Source organism: Hydractinia symbiolongicarpus, chromosome 5, assembly GCF_029227915.1.
Source record: "Hydractinia symbiolongicarpus strain clone_291-10 chromosome 5, HSymV2.1, whole genome shotgun sequence".
Lineage (NCBI taxonomy): Eukaryota > Metazoa > Cnidaria > Hydrozoa > Anthoathecata > Hydractiniidae > Hydractinia > Hydractinia symbiolongicarpus.
In genome coordinates, this window is record NC_079879.1 from 30005014 (window position 1) to 30032017 (window position 27004).

General features: G+C 32.9%; 2 protein-coding genes and 1 long non-coding RNA gene across 4 annotated transcripts; 2 read left to right on the forward strand and 1 right to left on the reverse strand.

Annotated features, from left to right (window-relative positions):
* Window positions 1-1300: 1300 nt before the first annotated feature.
* On the forward strand, window positions 1301-3806 carry LOC130645826 (beta-secretase 1-like). Its single transcript, XM_057451931.1, has one exon. The coding sequence runs from the start codon at window positions 1626-1628 to the stop codon at window positions 3405-3407; it is 1782 nt and encodes a 593-aa protein (XP_057307914.1). The 5' UTR covers window positions 1301-1625; the 3' UTR covers window positions 3408-3806.
* Window positions 3807-4432: 626 nt separating this feature from the next.
* LOC130645823 (uncharacterized) lies at window positions 4433-25077 on the reverse strand. Of its 2 annotated transcripts, none has more exons than XM_057451926.1 (29): window positions 24919-25077; window positions 17604-17773; window positions 17198-17334; window positions 17003-17089; window positions 16479-16705; window positions 16296-16396; window positions 14428-14620; window positions 13922-14041; window positions 13440-13609; window positions 13230-13366; window positions 13059-13145; window positions 12753-12979; window positions 12563-12663; window positions 11808-12000; window positions 11094-11213; window positions 10711-10880; window positions 10198-10334; window positions 9982-10068; window positions 9647-9873; window positions 9331-9431; window positions 9053-9245; window positions 8828-8947; window positions 6992-7161; window positions 6459-6595; window positions 5982-6068; window positions 5628-5854; window positions 5392-5492; window positions 5040-5232; window positions 4433-4821 (listed from the first exon to the last, which is right to left on the reverse strand). In XM_057451926.1, the coding sequence occupies exons 1-29, from the start codon at window positions 25003-25005 to the stop codon at window positions 4648-4650; spliced, it is 4281 nt and encodes a 1426-aa protein (XP_057307909.1). In that variant the 5' UTR covers window positions 25006-25077; the 3' UTR covers window positions 4433-4647. The 2 variants fall into 2 exon arrangements, with proteins under 2 accessions (XP_057307909.1, XP_057307910.1); XM_057451927.1 differs by lacking the exon at window positions 24919-25077 and adding an exon at window positions 22324-22621.
* On the forward strand, window positions 17700-21631 carry LOC130645835 (uncharacterized). The gene is made up of 2 exons (XR_008982746.1): window positions 17700-17840; window positions 19666-21631. It is a non-coding gene; the product is annotated as an uncharacterized LOC130645835 (long non-coding RNA).
* Window positions 25078-27004: the final 1927 nt, after the last annotated feature.

Sequence of the window (27004 nt, forward strand, 5' to 3'; positions counted from 1 at the left end):
ACATAATTTGGGATAGATATTGCCACGTGGTAAAATCCTTCTTGAAATTTCTTCTAAATGTTAAATCTCTGCCACATTCAGCACAACGATCAACTTCATTTACCACATTTTGTAATTGATGTTTAAAAAATGAAACAATATATAGCTTTTCTTACAGGCCAATAGTCACTTTTAACAAATATTGATTTTTTGTTCAAAACTAGCAAACGTAATTTTATAATCCAGATAATTACCTTTATTACAATCTCTGTCAATTAAGTTATTCCGTAGAATTAATATGCTTGGTTCAATCAAGAAGGCCAAATGTCATATGGTATAAAAATCATTAAGTATAATGTTATCGTCATGTTGACGAGGACGTTTTTCAAAAAACTTGTAAGCATTTAGAGAAAATTATCAGTTTTAGCTTGGAGGAAAGAATACAACTTTTGATTGTGTATAATGATTACCAAGTGACTTGCTTGATGGACCGGAAAGATACCTGTTTTATGACAGAATTAGTTTTTCAGGCTTGTAGCAACCTGGTAGAGGGGGGGTTGTATTACATGATGTAAAGTTTTTTATTTCGAATGATATTTCTCTCTTCAGCTTAACCGTTGTAGTCCTGAGGGGAAACACTCACACTAATATCCCCCTTCCTTGAAACAATATTACTTCCTACAGGGCTGTTCTGTCACGGTATTTATACCAGTCCTTCAATTAGTGGTTTTGTCTACGTTTGTTGCCGATTATTTTTTTTTTAAATAACGTTTCTCAAACTCAAACCACAGCAAGAACAGATGCAATGATACGATAATTATGTTTAAAGAAAAATATTTTTTGAACAACCCGTCAAGTTACATGAAAAATAATTTTTTAAAACTTTAGCACAAATTCTGAAACACTACAATAAAGCTAAATTTTTTTCCTTTTTAGTTATTCTAAGGACATACTCTATATTAATCGGAACTTTGATCACCTTAAAATGGTTATTTGATACAAGCATATTGATAAAACAGACTGGTGAAATTTTAAACCTTAAAATGATGACATTAACTTCTTTCCGACAAAGTGAAAATCTGTTGATAACATACTAGAAACAGTCTAGACTCAGTTTGCATCAAAACGAATCGAATGAAAATTTTTATAAACCAATTAGCCTCTAGAAATTTTCCGATCCGAAACGATTCTTTTCGTTCTTGAATAGAAGTGCAGATTAGCAAAACCTTTCACATCAAAATGATGCAAAGTTGCCTGTTTCCAGGCAACAAAGATAATATGCTTCAAAAATTCTATACTAGCTGCTTGCTAAATATTTTTAAAAGAAAATCAAATCGATTAACACTGCGAATCCTAAAAACAATTCAAAATTTTCTTTTTATCTTAATACATAGATGCTGTTTTCTTGCTGTTTTATATCATGTTTAACAAATTATTACGCAGGTGTTTTACTCTCACTTTCACGCTCATTTTCGGCTTAATTTTTGAATATCATTGTGTTGTGTATACAGAAATATGCTCAATGTATGCTAGGCTAGTGTAGATGTAGCTTTTACCGGCTTAAAGTATAAAGAAGAGTTGAAATGGAGTGACAAAATGGAGAATATATTGAAATATAATGGAACTTATTATTTCGGTTGTTGACTATGGGATACCGTACATACAACATTAGCAAACAAAGGGCATTGGTGTTTGTGTATTTAATGATACAAATAGTATGTATGGTATCCACTGAACAATTAAGCACAGAAAAGATATTCACTGAACTCGGAGGAAAGTCATATAACATAAGAAGGAAGTTGAAAAAACATAGGCATGGTTTTCATCACAAAGAATTGGTAAATACGTCATTTATTCGGCAATTAGATGTGCATGACAATTCTAAAAAAGAGGAAGAGCGCAGCTATTCTTTACGTAGTACTTCGTACGCTTACGTTATGGAAATGGAGTTGGGCACACCACCTCAGGTGCTGGAATTTTTAATAGACACCGGATCGGCAAATATGGCAATAGCTGGTCCGGAATGTAGAGACGAGCATGGCACGAAGTGCAAAATAGACACTTTTTATGATCCAGGCAAATCCAGTACATCTCTGCATATCGGTCGTCCTGTAGAAACAGAGTATGGCAAAGGATCATGGTCTGGAGAAGTTTATAGTGACGTAGTTAGTTTCCCAGGCGGGCCTGGGATTGTGGCAGAATTTGCTGTTATAAAACAAGAGAAGGAATTTTTCCTCAAAAACTCTGTAAATGAAGGTATTCTTGGGTTAGCGTATAAATCACTCTCATCTAGTCAAATAGAACCTTTATATGATCAGCTTGTGCATGATAAAAAATCTCCAGATGTTTTTACTTTATCACTATGTAATGGTAATGGAAAATTTTGGTTAGATTATCCTGCAGATCATGAATACCATGCACCGATACATTGGACGCGTATTATACACCGAGCATGGTACACAGTACGTATGACTGGCATAGATGTGGCTGGACATAGTCTCGGTCTTTCACCATATAGTTACCCACCTGCTATTGTAGACAGTGGGACCACAGATATATTACTTGAACCTGAAATATACATAGCGGTGATAGCAATGTTGAAGAAAAATGGTCCAGCTGTGGACGAACGATTTTGGAATAATTACTGCGTGGAGACAGATCCTTACAAATGGCCATACATCACCATATACTTAAAAAATATGAAGGGAGGGTCATTTGCATTGACAATATTGGGAAAACACTACGTAAGGAAACAAGATAGATTTTATTGCCTAAGTATTGGCGCAAAGCAATTTGGTGCTGTACTGGGAGAAGTTACATTGGAAGGTAACGTTGTTGTTTTTGATAGAGCTAATCATCGCGTAGGTTTTGCTTCAAGCAATCTTACTGATCCGGATACTGGTTCACCTTGTGGAAATCCTACCAATATCAACACGACTGTTACGGGAAAACTTAGGGATTACTGCCACGCTGCTTTTATGCCACGGGTGAGCTGTTACGAATCGTGTGATTCGTGCACTATTAATTACGGTGCTTGGTGCCCACAAGGACGAATATTTGTGTGGATAAACGGCGTCAAGTCAACGTTAGACGCGTCAACTGGATTCTGTTGGCTTGGTAACGCCTTTAGTTTTGAATCAACGAAGTTTCAAACTTATTTACAAGGGCATGGAAGCGTAGAGTTTGAATTGGAATGTTTCTCTATTCTACCAATGTATAAGCAATGTTATATAAGAGGTGAATGGTTGTTCGCAATTCTCGTTGTAGCTTGTTTTGCTGTTGTAATCTTGTGTGTCTGTTCGTGCTGCAGAAGAGTTTATGAAGCTGACACCAGGGAGAATTATCCTATACATTACAACGGTCAAAGAGAGATGTTCCCCATATATGATCCAAAGCGAAGTGGAACCTACGAAAGTATAAACAGGTGAAACTAAGTATAAAAATAGAGAATGGATTATTACGAATATTGTATATGTGTAATATATTACTGTTTGTACGCATGTTATAACGTTTATCTTTATGTTGCTGTTTTTATCCCTGTTGCCAGGGTTTCTTTGCCCCTTAGTTGCATCACAGAGCGACCATCACGTTCATTAAAAGGAAAAAATGTCATAAATGCAGTTTGGTTGTTAAGCAAACGACTTAGTACCTATTGTGATTACATCCGGGAATACATGAAACTTATGCAACCATTTACTACTGCAAGTATGCTAACTAGCTGTAAGGTGAAATCAATACTGCATCTAGTCTTTTTTTTCAAGGGTTCTACGGTTCTCTGTTTCTGATTTGTAGAACGAAATCTATGTGACGACATTTTTTCAATGTTATTCTTTGTTCTTATTTTCTTGCATTGGTTTATGATTACCTTTTCTTTCCATGTCTTTTGTTTCGTTATAACGTGATAATGAAGTTCCGTAAACAGGTTAAATTATGTTTCGTTCTAATTTTTGATTATTTGTATGCTTCATTATCATTTCAGTGTCAGCTGATAAGGTGCTAGGAAATTGCTAAGCGAATTATTCAACTTTGAAAATACTTTCACTTTACGCTTGCTGTTTTTACACTTTTATATTAATATTTTTTAGAAAAAATACTTTTCATTCTTTTTAAAGAACTGTACGTTGCTTGTTAACTTCTCCACCAATCTTCGATTTGCTTAACTTTTAAAAATTTCAACCTGGTCAGTTGTTTTGGCAACCGCTAATGTTTAAAATGTTTGAGACCAATCTCGGTCTCAGCCTGTTAGCAACTCGGTTGCTTTAAAAAACGTGTATTCAACATTTACGGGAGAGCAAATTGCAAGTTTTTATGGCGATGAAATGTATTGTTGAAGATAAAAAGCACTAAACGACACCGTGTTCTACCTGTTATCATTTGCTTACCGTAGATTCCCTGTTTCATCAAAACTTTAGAGTGATGCAACTTTACTCATCTCAGAGCTAATCACAATAAAACAAAGTAATTTTTTATTTATCTTTATACATACATATATGCAAGATATGACTGTACGTGCAAGATATAAGTGCAGTTGTACCTTAACTACAAAATTTAAATTTTTATGAAAAATATATAATAGAAGTTGATTATATAACTTGTAATAAAATAAGTATGTAAGAATTACATGAGAAAAGAGCGTTGTTGCAAAGATGGACCATGAAACTCGACCGCTTAAGCGTTACAGAGTAATGATATAGCAATAACATAGACTGTCATAAACGAGACAGTAACGTATGAGGCTGCAGAGGATTCTTCCTGACACGAACCCAGTTTTCCAGTAACACCGACACTCTTTTTTAACACAGCCGCTCTTTTTGCAATGCCATCCTCTAGTTCCTTGTTCATCTAAAAAAGAAATAACGGCTCTTGGTGTCTGACACATCAGCTTAAAATACGTCACTCAGGACCGAAGCTTTGTCCAATAAGGTAGTTCCAATTATATGTGACGCGAAATAAAATGTGGAACAATTTGAAGCAATAACCAAAACAAAACACATTTAAAAAGACAACAGATTCGCGTATGGTTAGTCTTTTCTTTCACGTACCAAAAAAGGCATACTAACCTCAGCTACTTTCACTTCGAGTTTATAATCTTGTGGCAGTGTTGCTGTTAATGTATTAAATGGAACATCTGGATAACATAAAGGATTTGGTGAAGCAAAAAGATTAATCCATTGATCATGAAGTTTTTGTGTCCATGGTTTACTTGTGTTAACTAATGGTTTGATTTTTTCAGTCATGTCACCAAGGACCAACCTTCAAAATACACAGAATACGCATCAAAACGTAAACATCCAAGGCGAGGACTAACAATATTTAATTGGTGATTAGAGTTGTGAAGAATCAACAAAGTAGAAATACTTCACAAAAAGCGATAGAACTACACAACTATGATTGCAAAAAAAATTAACTTACAAATATTTTTCATAAAAGTCTTTTTGTGAGAGCGTTTTTCCAGCACCAAAGTTAACCCAAGCCTTCTTCAAATTTTCGATAATTCCTGTTTTGTTGTATTTCTTAAAACAAAAATACATGTTGATACAGTTACAGTACAGAAAGCTGCAGTCACCACCTACTCAGATATTGTCTATAAGACACAACTTTTGATACATGCTTCTTCTAGCCATCACTTTTCCTTTTTACCAACTTACCTTGATATTAGTGAGCCATGGTTTCATCCAGTTTAAGACAGAAGGCAAGTTATCAAGTTTCTCGATATCTAAACCTTTTGATTTTAAAAATGCAGCTGCTTGATCATATACTTTCTGCCAGTATATAATTTCTTTCTTATCCCAAAGTTCACTGAATTTACTTGCATCAGTATGCATCCATGCGTATAACGAATATGCTCCATTGTAACTCTGATACACTCGATAACCTGAAATACATTTACAACTACGTGAATGATCTACCTTTTGTCTTGAGAAATGACGTTAAAGGACTGAGACCAAAGCAAAATACTCAGGCAGTTAAACGCGCTTTTATTGAAAATGATTTTCTTGTACCTGCACCGTTTGCTAGTTGCTCTATCAGCCACACATGATCGAGTGGTCCAACAATTTGCATTTCATAAAAGATGCGTTGACTACTTCCTACAAATATAAGGGTTATTAATGTACTACAAACCACCGTAATTTAAAAGGAATATCATTTATGGAGTATATTAATCATACTTAATTAAATTTTTTAGCAAATTATTATTAATTTTGATCTGCAAGGTCAAATAGCAAGATTTGCGAGAGCAAGTAACACGTGTTACTTTCTCCTGAAAATTTGTTCGCGTGTAATGAACCCTGCATAACTTTGTAGCCCAAACGGTTAAAATTTTGTGGTTTACTTCGAAAACTGTATCTTTTAACAATCAAACAACGAAAATACTCTACGCATTGCATTAGAAAAATGAACTGGCTGACTCGCAAAAACGTTTAATTAATAATTTCATGGTATTATAGGTCCTGAAAGTGGATTTGTAGTAGGAGTACCTAGCTTTGAATTGAATAAATCTTTTAATTTGTCTCCAGTAGCATCAACATAACCAGCAGCTGCGTGACTAATCCGCCTATTTTTTAACTCGTCGTAATTGTTCTTGAGTCCTCTAGCCATCTCGATTAACCAATCTCTACAATAAAAGCAAATATTTTTCCTTATTTTTTCTATGAACCATAAAGGTGCATTTCCAGTCAAGGAATGGAACGGAACAAGATTAAAACTTGATTAGCTTTTTTACTAATTATTCTTTTGCGTCAATAATATTTCCGTTATAATAAAATGATGGCAACTTTCTGTTCGGATTAGAATGGATCTGAAAATTGTATCAGTTATCAAATGCTAGAAGGGATTTAATTGGCCGATACAATTAGAATCAGATTCCAGATTCCGATTCGTTCCGGTACGTTCCACTCTTTGGTGGTAATTCATCACCTTGAAACTAATAGTAGTAGCAGAACCAAGAAATAGGATAGTTACGATAACACTGTTCATGGTATGTTTGTAATTTACCAGAACAAACACCCACCTTGTATAGCCACATGAGAATTCTGTTCCATTTGATTTGAAGTTTTTAAAATATTCTGCATACTTTTCATAAGTTATTCCATCGTTGATAAGGTTATATTTTGGATCCAGACGTCCACACAACAACTTATCATAAGATTTCAAACCATTTGCAGCATCAAAGAAGCAATCCTTAAAATATCAATAACAATCAATAACTCAGTTTAAGCATAGTACGGTAGTCAAGAATTGTAATGCTTTCTAAAGGAAGCCCTAGTGCATGTACAGCTCTAAACCATGCTACGTAAAAGAAGCAAGTACTTGGAGGAAGTATTTCTAACTGCTAGCCTTTTGAAACATGTTTGCATTTTCTTGATAGCTTCAAACGTTTCATGAATGAACTTAAAAAAAATATCGAATTAGTGTTAGGATTACCACGGTTTTTTGTATTTTATTGTGTAAACAAACGTTTTACCGATATAGTCCCTGCTGATAAAGAAAGAAACAGAGCACATTGTATAAGCCTCATGACTGCAGCTTCTTCGTAAACGCCAGATCTCAACAAGGTTACGTATTATAAATTTTTCACCAGAGGTCATCGGTTATTTTGTCTTTGATGAATCGACAGAGCAGAAAAAATGTTTATTCATGTATTTGTAAAGTTGTTTGTAAGTTGTAGTACTTTTGTAAACACCATTTTTGAAGTTTGCACATTTTGTTTACTTTACTTAGTCTTACAAGATTATTGTAAATATGAAAAGTTTTTTTTTGAATTCGTTGTTTACAGAACAAGATTAAATAAAATACTATTTGTATAAAAATCTGGCGTGTCCAAAATTTCGATACGTTAAAACGTTTTACACCTGGGGATTTTCATCTTTTTCCTGAATTATTTTTATACTCTACCAAATAATTCGAAATTGTTTTATCTGAGTTATTCATGGGTTCTGATTGTTAATAGAAACACTACAACGATATAACTTGTTTAGAATCTAGTTGGTAAACCTATATTTTCACGTCTCCGAAAGATGGCCTATTATTTTGTTGTGGATAACTGTGAGACACAGTGTTTGTGAGTGTGAGCGCGTCTAACGACTGATTGAATGAGATGGTATATAAGACACCCACTGTACACGAAATTCAAATAAAGAAACTTTAAAAAATCCCTGCTCTAAACAGTAACACATGTTACGAACTGTAACTACGTCGTAACGCTTTTTCCAATCCGCATGTTCCAATTGTTCTGCAACAATCGCTGTTTTAAAGCTTTCCACAAAAATAAATCCATCAAATATATGTTGTTTCTGTGCACACGTATTCTTATTATTCCACAAAGTATATAATTAAAATAAATCTTTTATTTTAGAGAATAAACACACACTTCTGATATTTCAAAAGTTCACTAACTTGAATTTTAACATGACCCCTTTAATATTTCAATTGATTTTCTTATAAATTTTTTTTTGTGATAATTTAATATTTACTTATTCCGTTATCTATGGCTACTTCTTATGGAAGTATCAAGAAAATATTTATATTTTATTCAGTTTGTTTCACCTACGTCCACGTAAACAATATATAAATCTGACACCTTTACATCTTACTATGTGTCAGTGTAAAAAACATTTGGGAAGTCCACTTATTCATCGTACAATCAGCATTTGCTATCTCGATCACCTGCAATTGGAATATTTTGCTACCACAGACGTTTTTGTCCGTTTCTTGCAGGTGCAAAATAACAAATATCCAAGACTCAGCAGAACTAATGGCGTGATTGTTAATATCATACTTTTCCCGGTCACTTAAAGTAAAAAATCTTTATATAAATCAGTATAAATAAGATAAAGAGGAAACGAACCTTAGATGGTGGTGTTGCTGTATCTTTCAAATCACACATGTAAAAAGTTCCATTGTAATTTGCGCTCGTTTTTAAAACCTTTGCATGTTTAGATATTGTTTTTTCTTTTTCTTTTGATACCTAAAAAATTTAGTTAAGAAACACATCTTACCACAACACAAAGCATGATTTATTCAACATTGCAATGTGGCAGCAAGACATTGAGAGTAAAATATTTAACCATACCTTCCAGGTTTTTATTTCCAGTCTATAATCTTGTGGCAGTGTTGCTGTTAATGTATTAAATGGAACATCTGGATAACATAAAGGATTTGGTGAAGCAAAAAGATTAATCCATTGATCATGAAGTTTTTGTGTCCACGGTTTACTTGTGTTAACTAGTGGTTTGATTTGTTCAGTCATGTCAGCTAGATTCATTCTAAATTAGAAAAGAAAGATTTCATGTAAAAACTCTGGAAAAAAAATAATTTATATAAACTATAATTTAAATAAAACGAACTAACAAGTATTGATCATAAAACTCGCTCTGTGAAAGAGTTTTACCAGCACCGAATGTTGTCCACGCTTTCTTTAAATTTCCAATAATTTCATTCTTGTCGTAAGCCTATGTAAAAAATCAGTTTACCAGTGTTAGTAAGACAATTACAGCAATCATAAAAGGTAGGTAAAAGTGGGATAATTTTGACCATGACAGTGACCTCAGGACCCACTATCATTTGGTACGTAAAAATATCTCAATATACTTTCTTTTAATACTTTAAACTTCAGTATTTTAGATTTTTTTAATAAAGATTTTCACATAATTAGTGTAAAGTCTACCTTGATTTTAGTAAGCCAGGGTTTCATCCAGTCTAACGCAGAAGGCAAGTTATCCAGTTTTTTGATATCTAAACCTTTTGATTGTAAAAATGCAGCTGCTTGATCATATACTTTCTGCCAGTATATAATTTCTTTTTTATCCCAAAGTTCACTGAATTTACTTTCATCAGTATTCATCCATGCGTATAACGAATAAGCTCCATTATAACTCTGATACACACGATAACCTATATTGATAAATTGATAATATATAATACTTACATCTTTGGTCATGATTGAATAGAAGCCAGTAAAATGCTCTTAGAATAAATAAACTTTTCGCAGTGATGACGTACCTGCTCCGTCTGCCAATTGCTCGATTAGCCAAACATGATCAAGGGGTCCAACTATTTGCATGGCATAAAGAATTCTTTCATTAGAACCTGAAATTCATAAAAAACTTTTAATAAAATTGCGCTACAAGTATTAATTCAATGATAAAGAATGGACTTTCGATCATACAGACTTACAAGTAATAAATCGTTAATAATGCTGTAAAAAATTGTACTTACCGAGATTGGAATCGAAAAGCATTTTTACTTTCATTCCAGTAGCGTCTTTATAATTGTACCCTTTGAAGCGTGTAATATCATCTTTCAAATCTTCGTAATTTAATTTTAGTCCCACGGCCAGTTCCAATAACCAATCTCTATCATAACATTAGTTATTAGTTATACATAGAAACAACATCGTTTGAATACTAAATAAATAATACTACTGTAGCTGAAAATATTTTTGATTGTGTTTAGCTTGAGTAATTGCCCCCACGAATTCTCTTCCATCACACTCCGTTTCCTACCCTTCTCTACCCACCTTCAGAAGTCCTTGAAATGGCTTTCGTTTTGACCGACCTTCCGCACTTAAGTTGTGATTTTAGAGAAGTATATAAATAAGAAATTCAATAAATGATATGCAACAATGTCCAGTAAGAATCTCAATTCTTTAAAAATTTACTAACTTCAAGAACGCCAACTCTATAAACAAGGAACTTTTTATATTGTTAGCTCCAATAATAAGATCATTACCTGGTATACCCACATGAGAACTCAGTGCCATTAGCTTTGAAGGAGCTAAAATATTCCTGATACTTTTCCAAACTTATTCCGTCCTGGATTAACGATTTTTTCGGATCTAATCGACCGCATAGCAACTTGTCAAATTTCTTCAATTTATTTGCTGCATCAAAGTAACAATCCTAAATGGAAGTATAATGGTCTGACGTACATTCAAAACATCTGATGGTCTAGACATAAAATAAACTGTATTGATAGAATTTGAAATAAAATAAGGGTTAATGCAAGAATGTTTAAACATCACATATAAAAGCATTAATTGCAAGTTGTCTTTTACCACTTTAACAAAAAAGTACGCGCATTGTTACGACTTTCGAAAACGAAAACAAACGTACGACTTTTTTTGGATGTGCTTTAGGATTCAACATGCACATTCCAAGTTTTCCAGTGTAATTAACGCTCTTCTTCAAAACATTTGCTCGTTTCGATATACCAAACTCCAACGCCATATCAATCTGAAGGTAATAATGTTTCTTTAAGTCTTAATTTAAACAAAACTTATCATTTCAGATACCAACATATGATTCTAAACTTTATGTCCAATGACTCCATGATTTGACAAATAACGAGCGATAAAAACATATTTCACCAAACTGGAAGCTATCCTGTATAAAAGTTGTGTTTTAGTGAAGCAGTAATATCTTTAAACAAGTTAATACCATCCAAAATTAAAACATTCATTGACATCTTCTTAACTTAAAAGGTAAAAGAGACATCATAAACGAAAAAATTAAAAAGAATAAATAACGTTATTATAGCGTTTCCCTGCTTTAAACAATTTTATTGCTTTTGCAATATCTTCTATGGATTTGAGGTAATATCATACTTTAACGTATTACTTAATAGGAATATATTCTCCTTTTATAGAAGCATTTTTTAGGACCTTATACATGCCGTACCAAGCTTTCAAAATAATTGAAAAGTATTTTTTAAAAAAATTCAAGGTGCTTGAAGTTAATTAATAAGCTGAATTGAGACAAAAAAAATTCATGTGCGTAAAATAAACAAATCATTTATCTGTCTTTAGAAATAAAACTATAGTAAGTTACCTCAACTACTTTCACTTCAAGTTTATAATCTTGTGGCAGTGTTGCTGTTAATGTATTAAATGGGACATCTGGATAACATAAAGGATTTGGTGAAGCAAAAAGATTAATCCATTGATCATGAAGCTTTTGTGTCCATGGTTTACTTGTGTTAACTAATGGTTTGATTTGTTCAGTCATGTCAGCGAGGACCAACCTACCAATATACGTGAATATATTACACTGATGGGTATTAAAACAATAAGCTTGCGTATCTCTTTCTAGAGGGACAAACGCTATGGTAATTCAGAATGTTTTAATTCTTTCTTCCCAATGTGTTTAATTATTGCTGTCAACTTGCAACCTTGTGGTATAAAAAGAGGTCCAATAATTTCTTGTTTATAGAACGCATTAATTAAAAATAAATAGCACACATAAAAATAAATTTTGATATCACGGTGTCACTAAGCCAACTCTAACCACACTACTCAAAAATGGCAGGCGTTGTTTAATAAGGCTACTGGTAGAGCGTTCGCTTCCAGTGCAGGAGTTTTTTGGTTCAAAACCCGGCCAAGTCATACCAAAGACTATAAAAGTGTGAATCTATCCTTTCCGCTTAGCGTTCAGCATAAGAATAGAATTGATATCTTAGGTGGTTGTCTAGTTGAGCGGTTGCTGTGCTTGCACGGCTTTTGTAGCTCAATTGAGGCTATTCTGGGTAAATAATTTTAAATAATAGTAATAATACCCAAAAAATAGGCAGGCGTTGTTTAACTTACAAATATTTTTCATAAAAGTCTTTTTGAGAAACCGTTTTTCCAGCACCAAAATTCATCCAAGCCTTTTTCAGGTTTTCAATTATTCCAGTTTTGTTGTATTTCTGAAATAGCGACAATTGTTTTTAACAACATTCACTAGGAAAGTGTATCTCAAGCTTTGTCCATGGAGATGTTTAAGTTGCTTATTTACCTTGATATTAGTGAGCCATGGTTTCATCCAGTTTAACATAGAAGGCAAGTTATCAAGTTTTTCGATATCTAAACCTTTTGATTTTAAAAATGCAGCTGCTTGATCATATACTTTCTGCCAGTATATAATTTCTTTCTTATCCCAAAGTTCGCTGAATTTACTTGCATCAGTATTCATCCATGCGTATAATGAATAAGCTCCATTGTAACTCTGATATACACGATAACCTAACAAAAAAAAGCAGCAATATTGACACACCCAATCCGATGTATCAAGCAGATTAAGCGCAACATTAAGAGTTCTGACCTCGACTATCTGGCAGTTGTTCAATTAACCATACATGATCCAGAGGGCCTACTATTTGCATTTCATAGAAGGTGCGCACAGAACTTCCTAAAGTAGAAATTATATGCAAATATATAATTTTTACAGAATTTCCTTTGATTCTTAAATGTTCAAAATATATTATGAATTTACCTAACTTCGAATCAAAGAGAGTTCTTAATTTCGCCCCTGTTGCATCCACATAACCAGCTGCTGCATGACTAACGAGATTATTTTTCAACTCATTGTAATTGTTTTTCATTCCAAATGCCATTTCCATTAACCAATCTCTAAATTAAAATAATCACTTCTATAATTCTTGATAATTTGAATATGATGTCTGTATGTTGAAAATAATTATACCTTGTGTATCCACAGGAAAATTCTGTTCCGTTCGATTTAAATGTGTCAAAATAGTCAGCATATTTTTCATAACTAATGCCGTTTGCTACTAAAGCCTTTTTGGGATCCAATCGTCCACATAATAACTTGTCAAAGACTTTTAATCCATTGGCTGCTTTAAAGAAACAATCCTGCAAAAGAAATTGGACATTATTCATTTGGCAGATCAAACTTTACCATGATCAACCATCATCAGCTGCAAGGGAACTATGTTTCTGATTAGGTTGTAAAAGCGACATGGAAAAATGCTTAAATTGTAAAAATCTTTTTGTTTGCCAGATTACTTGTTACAAATATTTTATTTTGTATTTAAATGTATATTTTGTATTTATTATTACAATTTTGAAACTTGTAAAAAAGTAATTGCACAGCTAAATAAGAAAACAGATTTATTCTTATCCTGAGTAACATTTGAACTATCTATATCTTCTGTAGCAACTTACGCCTTCCATGGGTTTTGTTTCGTGCTTTAAATCACATGTTCCAAGACCACCTTCGTAATTGACACTTTTCTTTAAAATGTTTGCTCTTTTGGACATGCTTTTCTCCAGATCATTACTGATCTAAATATAGTAAAATATTGAATCAGATTTATCAATTAAACTTTGCCTGTAAAATTTTAAATCCCATAGATTTAGATGTTGGAAATAAAAAATTACCCCTTGCGTTTCCATGAAATCCTTATAATTTGTATTATTATATAATTTCAGATTTTAAGCAGACTGTAGTAAATTGGGCAACTTTCAGGCATAGCGTCAATGATAAAATGCTGACTTGAACAAATTATATTTCTACCATATTGTTTCTTTGCTGAGTTTGAGTACATTTAGAAAGCTTGCAAAAAGTACTGGAGAAGGATAGGGCTATGTCTGGATTTAAAACTTAAACGCCAACAAAAGTAATACAATAAATTAGTATAATAGAACATTTCAAATAAGAACTGATTAACCTCAACTACTTTCACTTCAAGTTTATAATCTTGTGGCAGTGTTGCTGTTAATGTATTAAATGGGACATCTGGATAACATAAAGGATTTGGTGAAGCAAAAAGATTAATCCATTGATCATGAAGTTTTTGTGTCCATGTTTTACTTGTGTTAACTAATGGTTTGATTTGTTCAGTCATGTTAGCAAGAACCAACCTTTAAAATACGTGAAATATATTTGGACTAAAAGATAACTTCAGAATATCTGAAACACCTATTACCTATGTTGCGAATACCATCTATATTTCTATAAACTGTAGAACAACAGTATATATTTTCTAAAATGTAGATAAATTTTATATCGAGTAGTGTTATTTTTCTTATGACATAAAAAATTAGGAAGATGTAAAATTTATCGAACACCTTTTTCAAGTAATTGACTTTCGAGCATACAAGGTACAGACATTTAAACCTTATCGCATGAAAACGGCACCATTCAAATATATTTCACCTGAGTACTAAAACAGTGTCTTGCTTTTCCTTTTGAATATGTAGTTCCAAATTTATATCGAAAAGTTGCTTTTCATGCTTCTCTGTTGTACTTTTTTACCTTTACACTGTAATAAAATCTATATCTTTTTGTGTTAAAAGTTTATATTTTTTATTTCAAATAAAAATTCCATGAAATATAAGCTTTCAAATGATATAAAAGATAAAAAATTTTGACAAAAATAACGACTTGGATGTTTTACGTACTTACTAAACTGAGGAACCACCTACAACGATCTACAACAACCTACAACGATCTACAACAACAATAGGCTTTAACTTTGTGTATCACCTCATACTCGTAATTTTGTTTGTTAAGCTATAATATATATAGGTTTACATTTTTACTCTACTGATTTTTGCAATTTTTTTCCTTCTAAAAATAACAAATACTATATATTCGAACTATGTAGGTTCCGTTTATGTTTTATTGAATATAGGTATTACATATAAGTACTAAATAATAATACGTAGAAGATTATTTAATTTAAAACATGGCTGGTTGCAAACACACTATTCTGACCCAACTTAGAACACTAAAGATGGGACGGACCATCTTTTGACACAGTGGCGTTAAAAGGTCTTTGCACACATCAAGACCTTGTATTAACGTAAACCAACTCCAATAAAGTGAAAAAACTGAACTGCTGCAACTTTTTCTGGCATATTGTTGTATATAGCTAGCTGAGATTAAAGCTATTTATGTTTAGCTACTTTTCAAGATAATATATGTTGGAATTATTGCAACTTGACCTATTACGTAATTTAAGAGGTAGAATCGCTTTGGCTGGGACGGCCAATTGAAACGACTGTCCTGTCTAAAGACGGGCCAGTCCTGCGTCCAAAGTTGGGCCACCGTCTGTAGTTGACTCACAACAACACTATGATGCAAAACAAAATACAAGTCCCCAACGAATGTACATAATGTATTGGTTCTAGGTCGTTGTAGATGGTTTTAGGTCATTGTAGATGGTTTTTAAATCATTGTAGATCGTTGTAGATCGTTGTAGATCGTTGTAGGTCGTCGAAGATCGTTGTAGGTGGTTCCTCTGTTCAGTAAGTACGGGATGTTTTAGGTATTCTTAAGGTTTGACGTTATAATGATCGCAAATTCATCAATTTTCTTTAATTGTTACTTTGTCCTTGGTTTGCTTGTTGATGCTCTTACTTATTGTCAACCGGTAGTTTGTCAATATAAAAACAGTCCTAGTTGGGATTTGTTTGCGACTGAACACTTGTAAGGAATGCAGGATTAACTTACATAAATATACAAATATAATATGCCGATATTGGTTTTAAAGAAAATTAAGTCACAATTGACTAATATGATTTTTTAACTTACAAATATTTTTCATAAAAGTCTTTTTTAGAAACGGTTTTTCCAGCACCAAAATTCTTCCATGCCCTTTTCAGATTTTCAATTATGTCTGTTTTATTGTATTTCTGAAAAAAATACAAAGCTTTTTTATTAAACCTTCATCAAACCAAGCTTTGTCTATGGCAGATGTTTAAGTTGTGTACTTACCTTGATATTAGTGAGCCATGGTTTCATCCAGTCTAACATAGAAGGCAAGTTATCAAGTTTTTCGATATCTAAACCTTTTGATTTTAAAAATGCAGCTGCTTGATCATATACTTTCTGCCAGTATATGATTTCTTTCTTATCCCAAAGTTCACTGAATTTACTTGCATCAGTGTTCATCCATGCGTATAACGAATATGCTCCATTGTAACTCTGATACACACGATAACCTGAAAAAATTTAGTGGCTGATTTTTATCCGGTAATAAAGTAATTGTTGGCATTGGTTAAAAGTACTATTTCAGATTCCAGAAGTCTGGTATGAGTGACACCAAAGGGGCGAATAATGTCGAACAAAAATGAGGTGAGCATCCCATCCTCTCCTTAATACGCGGTATGTTGTGACCTTGGCATTATAGCTAAGTTTATAAATTGTAGATTTTTAATGACTTACGGTGAATTAAAACAAGAAACAGAAAAGACTAATATTTTAAAAAAGGCACTTTAACAAATCTTGTTATCAGTTACCATGGCCATCTGCCAATTGTTCGATTAACCAAACGTGATCAAGTGGTCCCACAATCTGCATTTCATAAAATATTCGTTTTGTGCTTCCTACAATATACAAAAAAAAGCAAATTACAGCTTCTCCAATTATATCTATCCAAGAGAGAAAAGTAATTGTTAATAAGTTCTGAATTTAATTGGTATATCAAAAATTACCTAACTTTGAGTCAAAGAGAGTTCTTAATTTCGCTCCTGTTGCATCCACATAACCAGCTGCTGCATGACTAATAAGATTATTTTTCAACTCATTGAAATTGTTTTTTATTCCAAATGCCATTTCCATTAACCAATCTCTAGATAGTTAATACATGAAGCACTTAGATTGAACTATATTTCACCAATAATTGTAACTGACAGTAAATCATATACTTTAATGTGACGAGATTCACATTAGAAGACATTTTTGCCCATTTATGACATCTCAACTTTTTCCTTTCAATTTCCAACCAAATATTATGTTTCCCCAATCCTAGATCTCCAAAAGGTTGACAACCAGGTGAAAATGCTTGCAGAGGCTGTAATGTGGCCTTTTCTTTAACTTTATTTTTAAAAAGCAACCTACCTTGTGTAGCCGCAAGAAAACTCTGTTCCATTAGATTTAAAAGTTTCAAAATAATCCTCATATTTCTCTAAACTTATTCCATTTCTGATTAGAGCTTTTTTTGGATCCAGACGACCACATAACAACTTGTCGAACGATTTTAATTTGCTTGCAGCTTCAAAGAAGCAATCCTGAAATTCAAAAAAAGAAATTTCCTGGTAACCTGGTAATATCTGTTATATGATGCAATTCACATGGGTAGGTTGAATTTGTGAAAATTATTTTCTGCTTTTGTAATCATTGAACTTATAATATGTTTCTACCAAATAAAGGGGAAATTATGTCTAAATTTCAGGGTAATTCAATACATAACTTTCTTGCCCATTACCTTCCATTGACTGCACTGCTCCTAATTTAATGTACTAATTTTGTGTCTGGATTACACATACACATTAATTTTTACTCAACTATTGGTTTCAATTTTGTCAATTTTTTTGGCTACAAAACGGTTCAAAAAGATCTCCGGCATGGACGTTACCTTTAATCCTTGCACATTCTGTGAAGGTGTGTAATAAATAGACTACTCAAAAGGCCAAGTACAAGAACTTCACGACTATATAGACAACCTGTTTATGAACAATTACTTTCTTATAATGAATTTGCTACATTTTAGTTTTAAAAAAATAAATTTATAAGCTACAGTTTGTAAAATATTAAACATCAGTAAATTGAAAGTTTATTTCGACCAGGGAGCAAAGACAACATGGGGAACTGTATTTGTTAAATGTAAAAATGCTATGTAGCTAGCTTTAAGGAGGTAATGAAAAGATTTAAAATCATTGTTTCTGCTTCAATTGGCTTTATATGCAATAAACTTGTGTGTTTCTATGCAAAATTTCGAAGGATATAGATAGGTAGCTAGTTCAAAAAGTTGGAAGTTTTTTATACCGAAAAAATATGAATATAGTTACACGTAGTATGGTGGCCGAGAACTGCCATGAAAAAAAAGGATCTAAAATTAAAAAAATAAATCAATTCAAGGCAAATCAATTTAAATCAATTGAGATCAAATGAAATAAAACGAAATGAAATAAACTGTTTAAGAACAAATGAAATGAAACGAAATAAAATCAACTTTGCTTCAAATGAAAGTGAAATGAAATGAATTTGTTTTTATAAATCTAAAAGTTATTGCTCAAAACAACGCTTTTTTTACAAAAAAAAATACAATATTTTTTCCGTGGGAATGATGAATATAGAATTTCAAAGTCACATTATTACAGTTATCTTAGGATAATTGTATTTATGTGAATTTGGAAATGCCATAGATGAAATGTGATGTTTTGGCTTATGGAAAATTGGAAATTGTGTATCTAAAATTGAGACAAAAACATGACATTAAAGTGCCCCGTGATAGAGTTCATGACCTAATGTACGACAGGGCCTGAAGTAAAAAAGAGAAGAAAAAAATCAAACTTTATGTCAAGAGGACCTACATTAAGAACTTAAATTTTCGGCGAAAAATGTATCGGCGGAAAAACGTTTGGACAAATTTTGTTATTTCAGCGGAAAAATTTTCGGACAAGATTTAAGTGAAAAAATGTTTCGGTAAGTTTTTTAAACGGATTTTAACCAAATTTCAAACATAATGATGATACACAAAAAGAAGGCTATAAGCATTTATAGTTAATCAAGATCTAAAAAAGTGTCCCCAGGATCCAACTTTACAGATGGAGCCTCAGCCAAATGTGAAAATAACGAAAATAATAAGTTCCAGAACTACAGTTTTTATTGATTTTCTGATTACCCTATATATAATTTATATGTTCTGGTCCTTTAAAAAATTTTAGAAAACACAAAATTTTCTGACAAAAAAACTTTTGGCAGACAGAACTTTTGGCAGACAGATATTTCGGACAGAAAAATTTTCAAAAAAAACTCCGAAAGTTTTTCCGTCCAAAAATTTTCGTTCCTATTGTAATTGGATTTTTTCAATTGATAGTCATGACAAGCTTGTGGGTTATAAGAACAGTAAATTTCCACTAGCTATTTATGGCTGTATAGATAAAAATATTATTTTTAGGAGTATGGACCTCAAATTCAAATTCAAGAGATAGTTGGCAGGTTGTATCTTGAGTACCTATGTTCTAGGAGAATTCCAAATTTTTTAAGATTAGGCAAGGGCACAGAGACTTATATTATCAGTGTTACGCAGTGTTTCTTAACACAAACCGATAAAAATGCCAACAAATAGGCTTTGTACCCCCCAAGACTGGGAAATACTCTCAACAATCAGAAAAAGGCTATCAGCTAATTTGAATTATCGTGTATTTTACAGGCCTAAGACAAATGCATAGTTTATACCAAGTCCTGATAATAATTGCCTTAGGTGGCATGCTATTTCTCTTAATATTTGGACTTGGAAAGCTTGTATATACCTTTGAAGGCACATTATATTAATTTGAACGTTTATAATGCACAAAAACGTGTTATATTTATGGCTTCATTAAAAATAAGATTTTAAAGTACCAAATTATCAGCTTGAATTGGCATGTTTGTGGTATCCTTTTCATACAGCAGAAGAAAAGTGAGTTGCGAAGGTATGGATGATTTGAAATTTATATTTACGTTTTTTCCTTGGTTTGATGTAGCTAGCTCACTAAATTACTTTTTGGTGCCTGTGGCCACCATGGAAAATTATTTTTGCTGTCATCCTTCAATCGAATCATTAGCTAGCTAGCTACATACCTACCTCTAGCTACAGTCAGAAGAAGAAAATTCAATTCATAATGATTAACAAAACTCTTTCTTTTTAAATTTTATTACACAATTTTTAAATATTTCCTAAAACTCAAGTTGTATCTTTTTGATGTTGCATTGTCACCAATCCAAAACTAACGGGAACATACCTTTTTATTCGTTAAGGTATTTGCTCATTTGTTGTTAAAAACTTTTGTACTGTTGCTACTAGCCTTTTTACTGATATATGTTCTAAATCTGAACTATTATATCAAACAGTGCCTTTACCTGGAAGTTCTACTTTGTTTACCTACTTTAGAAGTGAGCTTATGTACGACGTGTGAAGTCACAAATGAACAATTGGACTTTTGTTCGATAATGGTGGCAACCGTTAATGTAATTATTGTTTTTGGGAGATTACATTTGGACATATATAAAATGTTTAAAAAAGATAAAAAAAAATTAGAGCTTCATCATTTTCTTTACGACGCTATGTTTTTGCTTTGTGTTTCACGAGCTTACAATAATGTGGTATAGTTAAGTTATGATACGTAAAAACTACTCTTGAATGACCCTTTAGGAATGTGAAACCACATAATACACTTTTATCAAATTTTGTGTTTTTTTGTAACTTTTGTGTTCAGTATGGTAGATTAGTATGCGTGTCAACTGGCCAAAAAAGAAAAAAAAAGTAGTGATCTATATTTTATGTGGTTAGCCTCATTAATTCCAATAAATTTACCCTGTCAATTTTGTGCCAGGAGGGACAACATGACGGTTCTAGAGTGCTAAAAAGCTTCCATTTGAGCTACAAAAACCCTTTAAATTTCTGTTCAATAAGGTACAGTTGTTATGTGGGATTGAACCCATATGAATGTGAAGTCAACGCTCTACCGACTGAACTACCAATCCCTAAAAGAAGACAATCCTTTAAAACAGAGTTTCATGACTTTATTAATTCTATCAAGCATGTGTCAAGCATATCGTATTTAGTTAATGCTTTTTGAGCACTCTGTTCCAAAAAATGATATATATTTTTAGTCTAGAAATTTAGCTCTAAATATCGTCCCTCAAAGGCACTGGATTTTGATGTATTTAGAGACTTTGCTATATATATAATATACTATATAAAAATGTTTTCTGTTTCTTTATAGATTGTGTACAATGAGAGCGAGAGATGTTATCTTTCAATACATGAGATAAAAAGAAGAAAGCGAAACCTCACACCTCGTTGTTATTGTTTTTCTGTCAAAAATTTGAAGCTGTTTTATAAATCTTGATAAAGTTAATAAATTGTTTTTGTTTCTGTAGATTGTTTGTTTTTGTTTATTGTTTGCCGTGAATTTTTGAAATTCAATGTGTGAAAATCAGTGTGTTATTCCCTCTCGCTTTCCCAATCGTACATTGAACGATTAAATTGGCTTAGTTTCAGTTTGTTCGAGCGAACACGTTGTTGTGTGTGTTGTGTGAAAATCAGTGTGTTATTCCCTCTTGCTTTCCCCATCGTACATTGAACGATCAAATTGGTTTAGTTTCAGTTTGTTCGAGCGAACACGTTGTTGTAGTTTGCTCTGGTTATCTAGCTACCAATATAAAGTGTTGATATTGGCAATTTGTGTTTCGTTCTTTTGAAAAAAACTAACTGAGTAATGAGATAATCAGTGTGTTATGTGTGGAAATCAGTGTGTTATTCCCTCTTGCTTTCTCATCGTACATTGAACAATCAAATTGGTTTAGTTTAAGTTTGTTTGAGCGAACATGTTGTTGTAGTTTGCTCTGGTTATCTACCAATATATAAGTGTTGATAGTGGCAATTTGTGTTTCGTTCTTTTTAAAAAACTAACTGAATAATGAGATCATCAGTTGATTTCTACCGTCATTGGAGTTTTTGGCCCCGTCCTAGCACAGACTAATCAATAACTCCCCGTGATAGTGGGCCATACCTTTGTTTAGCTAGGTATTCTCATCAGTTAGTAAGAACAATTTTCTTCTTTTAACTTACCGTTCTCATTGTCGTGTAACTGAAACAAATTCAAAGGATCGTTCTGATTCATGATGCGCATGTATATCTTGCGTGTATGCATGTCTTCTTCACCAAATTTTACCATAGTTAGTGGTCCAATTCGACTATATTTTTGGCACTTTCCTTCAACGTGTGCTGATAGTCTTTGCACAGTTAGATACTCAATTTCTTGTATTTTTCCCAATTTTCCCTTTCCATTACCCTGCTGTCTTTTCTCTTTCGCCTGTTTTAAAAAGTTTTGAAAATTTCGTGCTGTGTCGCCGCCATTTTAAAATAAAAATGTGTTTACGCACATCGGAAAAATTTACGGCACCGAATGACAGTGGCAGTGATGGGCCACGGGCGTTTTTTTTTTTTTTTAACATTTTTTTTTTCCAAAAAAAGTTAATGTTTTCTTATGGCAGCGATGGGCCACCATACAGCAGATTCCGTGGCTTCAAGAAATCGGTTTTCATAACTAGTGCCGTTATTTTTACGTAAAAAAAACCCCACAAGCTGCTTCGTTCGCCTTCGTATCTCCGAAAGTTATTATTATCTGCGATCCTAGTATTATTTTCCGGTAGAAAGCGCATCCCCTTAATTCGTGACATTTTCGCACACTACGGGTTGTACAACTCAATGCATTGCATTTCTTTCAGAATAAGGGTTTTAACTTTATAAAAGTATAACTTTGCATGGGTTTTTGGCACTAAAATTTTCATCAATGTTGGATTTGTGTCGGCCACCACTGACAATATTGTGATATTATCAATATTTAATTTTATAATTCTGTGAAAATGAGGTTTTACGAAATTAATTAGTTACCGTTTTTAGTTTCGCTTCATTTCACTTTGATTTAAAGCAAAGTTGATTTCATTTCGCTTCATTTCACTTTGATTTAAAGCAAGGTTGATTTCATTTCGCTTCATTTCACTTTGATTTAAAGCAAAGTTGATTTCATTTCGTTTCCCAGCTCATAGACATTCCTTAAAGCAAGGTTGATTTCATTTCGCTTCATTTCACTTTGATTTAAAGCAAAGTTGATTTCATTTCGTTTCCCAGCTCATAGACATTCCTTCTGCCATAAGCTAAAATTTCGTGTAAGCCACTAAAGTCAAAAATCAACAGTAGTTTTGTAACCCCTTTAAACTAATGCATACAATGATTTTTATAGCGTGACAAAACCTAAATCGAAGTCTTTACCTTTTAACCCTCCGAGCACTAACCTCGTTACCAGGACTTTTTCACTCCCATGTTATACTGTCGTTCCTTCATTAATGGCCAAAGATTATTAATATTTTTAAGTTTATGGATACTGAACGGCTTTACGTTTTTGTGGACAAAGTGGTTTTTAACCGTTTGTATTAGACAAAGCATTTAAACATATTTTCATAACAAAAAAGCAGAGTGCCTAATAAATAAAACAGAGTATTTTATTTATTAGTCTTCTTCTTAATCTGCTCATCAACATAATCGAGCAAAATTTATACTTTAAATATTCCCTCTGATAATGGACTCAGTGATTTCCTGTAACAAGAAAATTCTCATGGGCTTTACGGGTTTTGGCCAAGTCTGCAGTATTGAAGGCCACGTGTCATTGTTTTCTAATAATATTGCAATAGAATTTGCTTTTTGGATTAACTTTTTATACAATCCATATTTTGAACACGCAAGCAGGTCATTTAAAAAATGCACTAATTATTGCAAATAGAGTTGAATCCATAGTAACTAGGGTTATAAATTCTTTCTTAAGGGGATCTCTTCCCCGTTGCTTAGTTAACGGTGTTTTAATTCTAAATAACGATTACCCAATTGTGATAATCAGTGAGATATTAATTGCTCAAGCGGTTGCATGTTGTGATATGTAAAAGCTTGTATTCATGTTTTGCATGTATCGCTACAAAAGCTTTTTGTGTACATTTCGCAATATGGCATATATACAGATTAGAAGCTAAAATTTCTTTTTGTTCTGCCATGATGAGGGGCTGTTCAAATGGAGGCAAATCCAAGCTGACTCACTACCCGGCTTTTAACTTGTGTTTATATGCACGAAATATATAATTTTCATAAAAACGAATTTGAAACGTGAGCATAATAACCCATCCTTCTAGCCCGCTTTGTTACTGTATATATGGATTTTTATCCAGCCCGCTTGCCGAGATCTCGGGTAGTCACCAGGGCCTAAGCCCATGATAGTCCGTCTTATCAGAATATCATAGTAGGCATAGTAGAAGCATGGGGTGATGTTCAGCTGTACTGATAAAGAAGACTAGGTTACAGATTTGTCCCTACAATCATAAAACAAAAATAATCCAGGTAAATAATTTTGTTGGGGTGAAGCATGTGGAAAAAAATGATTGCCAAGAAATAACAGGAGATGACGCAGAATATCAGAAAACACGTGAAATTGCAATAAAGTAGTTATTTGTAAAAAAAAATTATAAAAAAAACATTTCTTTTTGCACTTATTATATTTAAAGTTCTTTATATCAAAACTTTTCGTTCTTACTGTACAATACACGTTGTTAAAAATGTTTAGAGATGTGTATAAAGAACTTCGCAAAGCCTAAAAAAAAGATTCAGTTAAATACTTACAGATCGAACACCAATCAAACAACAAAATAAAACTGTCAGAAAAAGCTTCATCTTTGAATGTGGAAGCTCTTCTTTGACAAATACCATATGATAACTTTTTTATTTCGAGAATCATTTATAACGTTCGAGTTATAATTTTGCAAGAATTTCATTAATTAGTTACCATAGAGATCAGGTCAAATAAATGAAAATCATTTTAAACAGAACACAACAGCATTGTAAAGTCGCATGTATGTGTGTATCAACACCCTGAGAATATTTGTTTTCTTACTTATTAGCTAAAGAAAAAAAGAACTTACCGGGGGTTAAAAGATGCTGGATTTTGTTTTTATAGATAATCTATAAGCTTAATTTACTCATGTTAATAATAAATGATAGTGAATAATATCATGAAGAGCCGTTGAACGACAAACCCATTGCCTATATTGGAAAATTTTCTTTTTAACAATGATTCAATCCGGCCATATAAATTGTGTAAAAGCTATGTATGAGTAGCATCCACACACAGAAAGAAATGCTGACAGTTTTGCGAGCAGAAACTACCTGTGGTCCATAGTGCAAAATCAGAAATTGTTAAAGTTATATCTACAGCCAATAAATAACTGTTACAACGTGAAATCTCCAAAACAGCAAAAACTGAAGTCAAATTAAGCTGGAAACTTACATGCATGCTAATTTGATCATATTTAATCCAACAAGAAGTCTGCGGCTTAAATATTTCCGCAAATAGCAACCCAGGGCTTCCAAATAGCCAGTAAAGTCATGAAATCTGATGTACACGTTAAAACTGAGGAACATAGGGGAAAATCATTAAAAATCCTCAAATTTTAAAATTCAAATCTTGTTTATTATGGCGACTGACCAGCGATTTTAAATTACACTTTAAATTACATACAATACAACCAAATAAATTAAAAATGAAAATTACAGAGCAAAAAAATTAGCTAGATATCTTTCGAATAGATCCCGAAATTTCTGGAACCTCCATGATGCGAATCGTGTTATGTAAAATAATTGATAATTCGAATATAATGACTTCTGAACAAGGCAAATAAACCGAAGTAGTTCAATATTACATTAGTTCCGCGAAAAACATACTGGCATTAAAATGGTGCAGTATTTAACTGTCAAGATTTATTTGCTGATGGTGGATGTTTTGTACTGTAAAAAGGAAGAACATTTATAAAATAAATAAAATTTATAAAATAGTAATAAGACCACAATTTTCGTACAGATCTAAATAACTTAGAAACGGGATAGTGAAGCCAGTGTTTTTATTCCTGCGTCCCGGGTGATAAGGGCACACCGTTACAGTCACAGTTTCGTATCTCAAGATTTGTCCCATATATGGTGAAATTGTGTCCATATAAGGCAAATGTTTTCGTCTAGGAAAAATAATGGCGCGACAGCTGCAGCAGAATGTAAAGGCAGTTCTGGCTCGGATTTTAAACGTTCTTGCTGAATATTATGGGAGTCACAAGGAATGCTAACTATATACAACATGATGTATGTATAGTTACCTTTACTTTTTACCTTTTTTGGTAGCTAAACATTTTTTGTTGAATCAAAATCTATAGCTAGCTAGCTTTACTCTAGCCTAGCTGATGACACAATACAGGGTATAGTCACCCAACTTTCCTTTTTCTTTTGGCTAGCTTAATGGCAATTTGCATAAAAATGTAGCTGCTATGTTGCCATCAGTGCTATTGTAGCTCTGCAGCTACAATATCAGCACTCACTGATGATACGCACTCTAGTGTAGAGTACTCCAAAGCCTTTCTAATGCACTTCAAAAGGACATGTACTTTGTACACATAGGTGTTATTAAGTATGAGTGTTACTTAATCCTACTAAATAAATGCGCTTATTTTACATGGCTTGCCTCACAAATTTAAGGGGTATACCCTGTCTATTACTTCCAGGAAAGGCCTGGAAGTAATATAGATGCGGAGTCTTTGGAGAGATAGCACACTGTGTGGGCCGTTGGATGTTGCCAGGAGTTGTCTGGTAGAGCGTGGGCCCTAATTTGGTCTGCGTAGGTCAAAATGAGCATTTAATACTCGAGGACTCTCCATCTAAGCCATGG

Bases quoted from the DNA above. Each gene is read 5' to 3' on its own strand.
- LOC130645823 (XM_057451926.1), bottom strand. From the start codon at position 25,005: ATGGTATTTGTCAAAGAAGAGCTTCCACATTCAAAGATGAAGCTTTTT. The intron at 17,335-17,603 runs GTAGGTTGCTTT...TTAACTATCTAG, and splicing joins TTTTCTTGCGGCTACACAAG to AGATTGGTTAATGGAAATGG. The intron at 7,162-8,827 runs GTTCGTTTCCTC...TGATATTTTAAG, and splicing joins CAGCAACACCACCATCTAAG to GATTGCTTCTTTGATGCTGC.
- LOC130645826 (XM_057451931.1), top strand. From the start codon at position 1,626: ATGGGATACCGTACATACAACATTAGCAAACAAAGGGCATTGGTGTTT.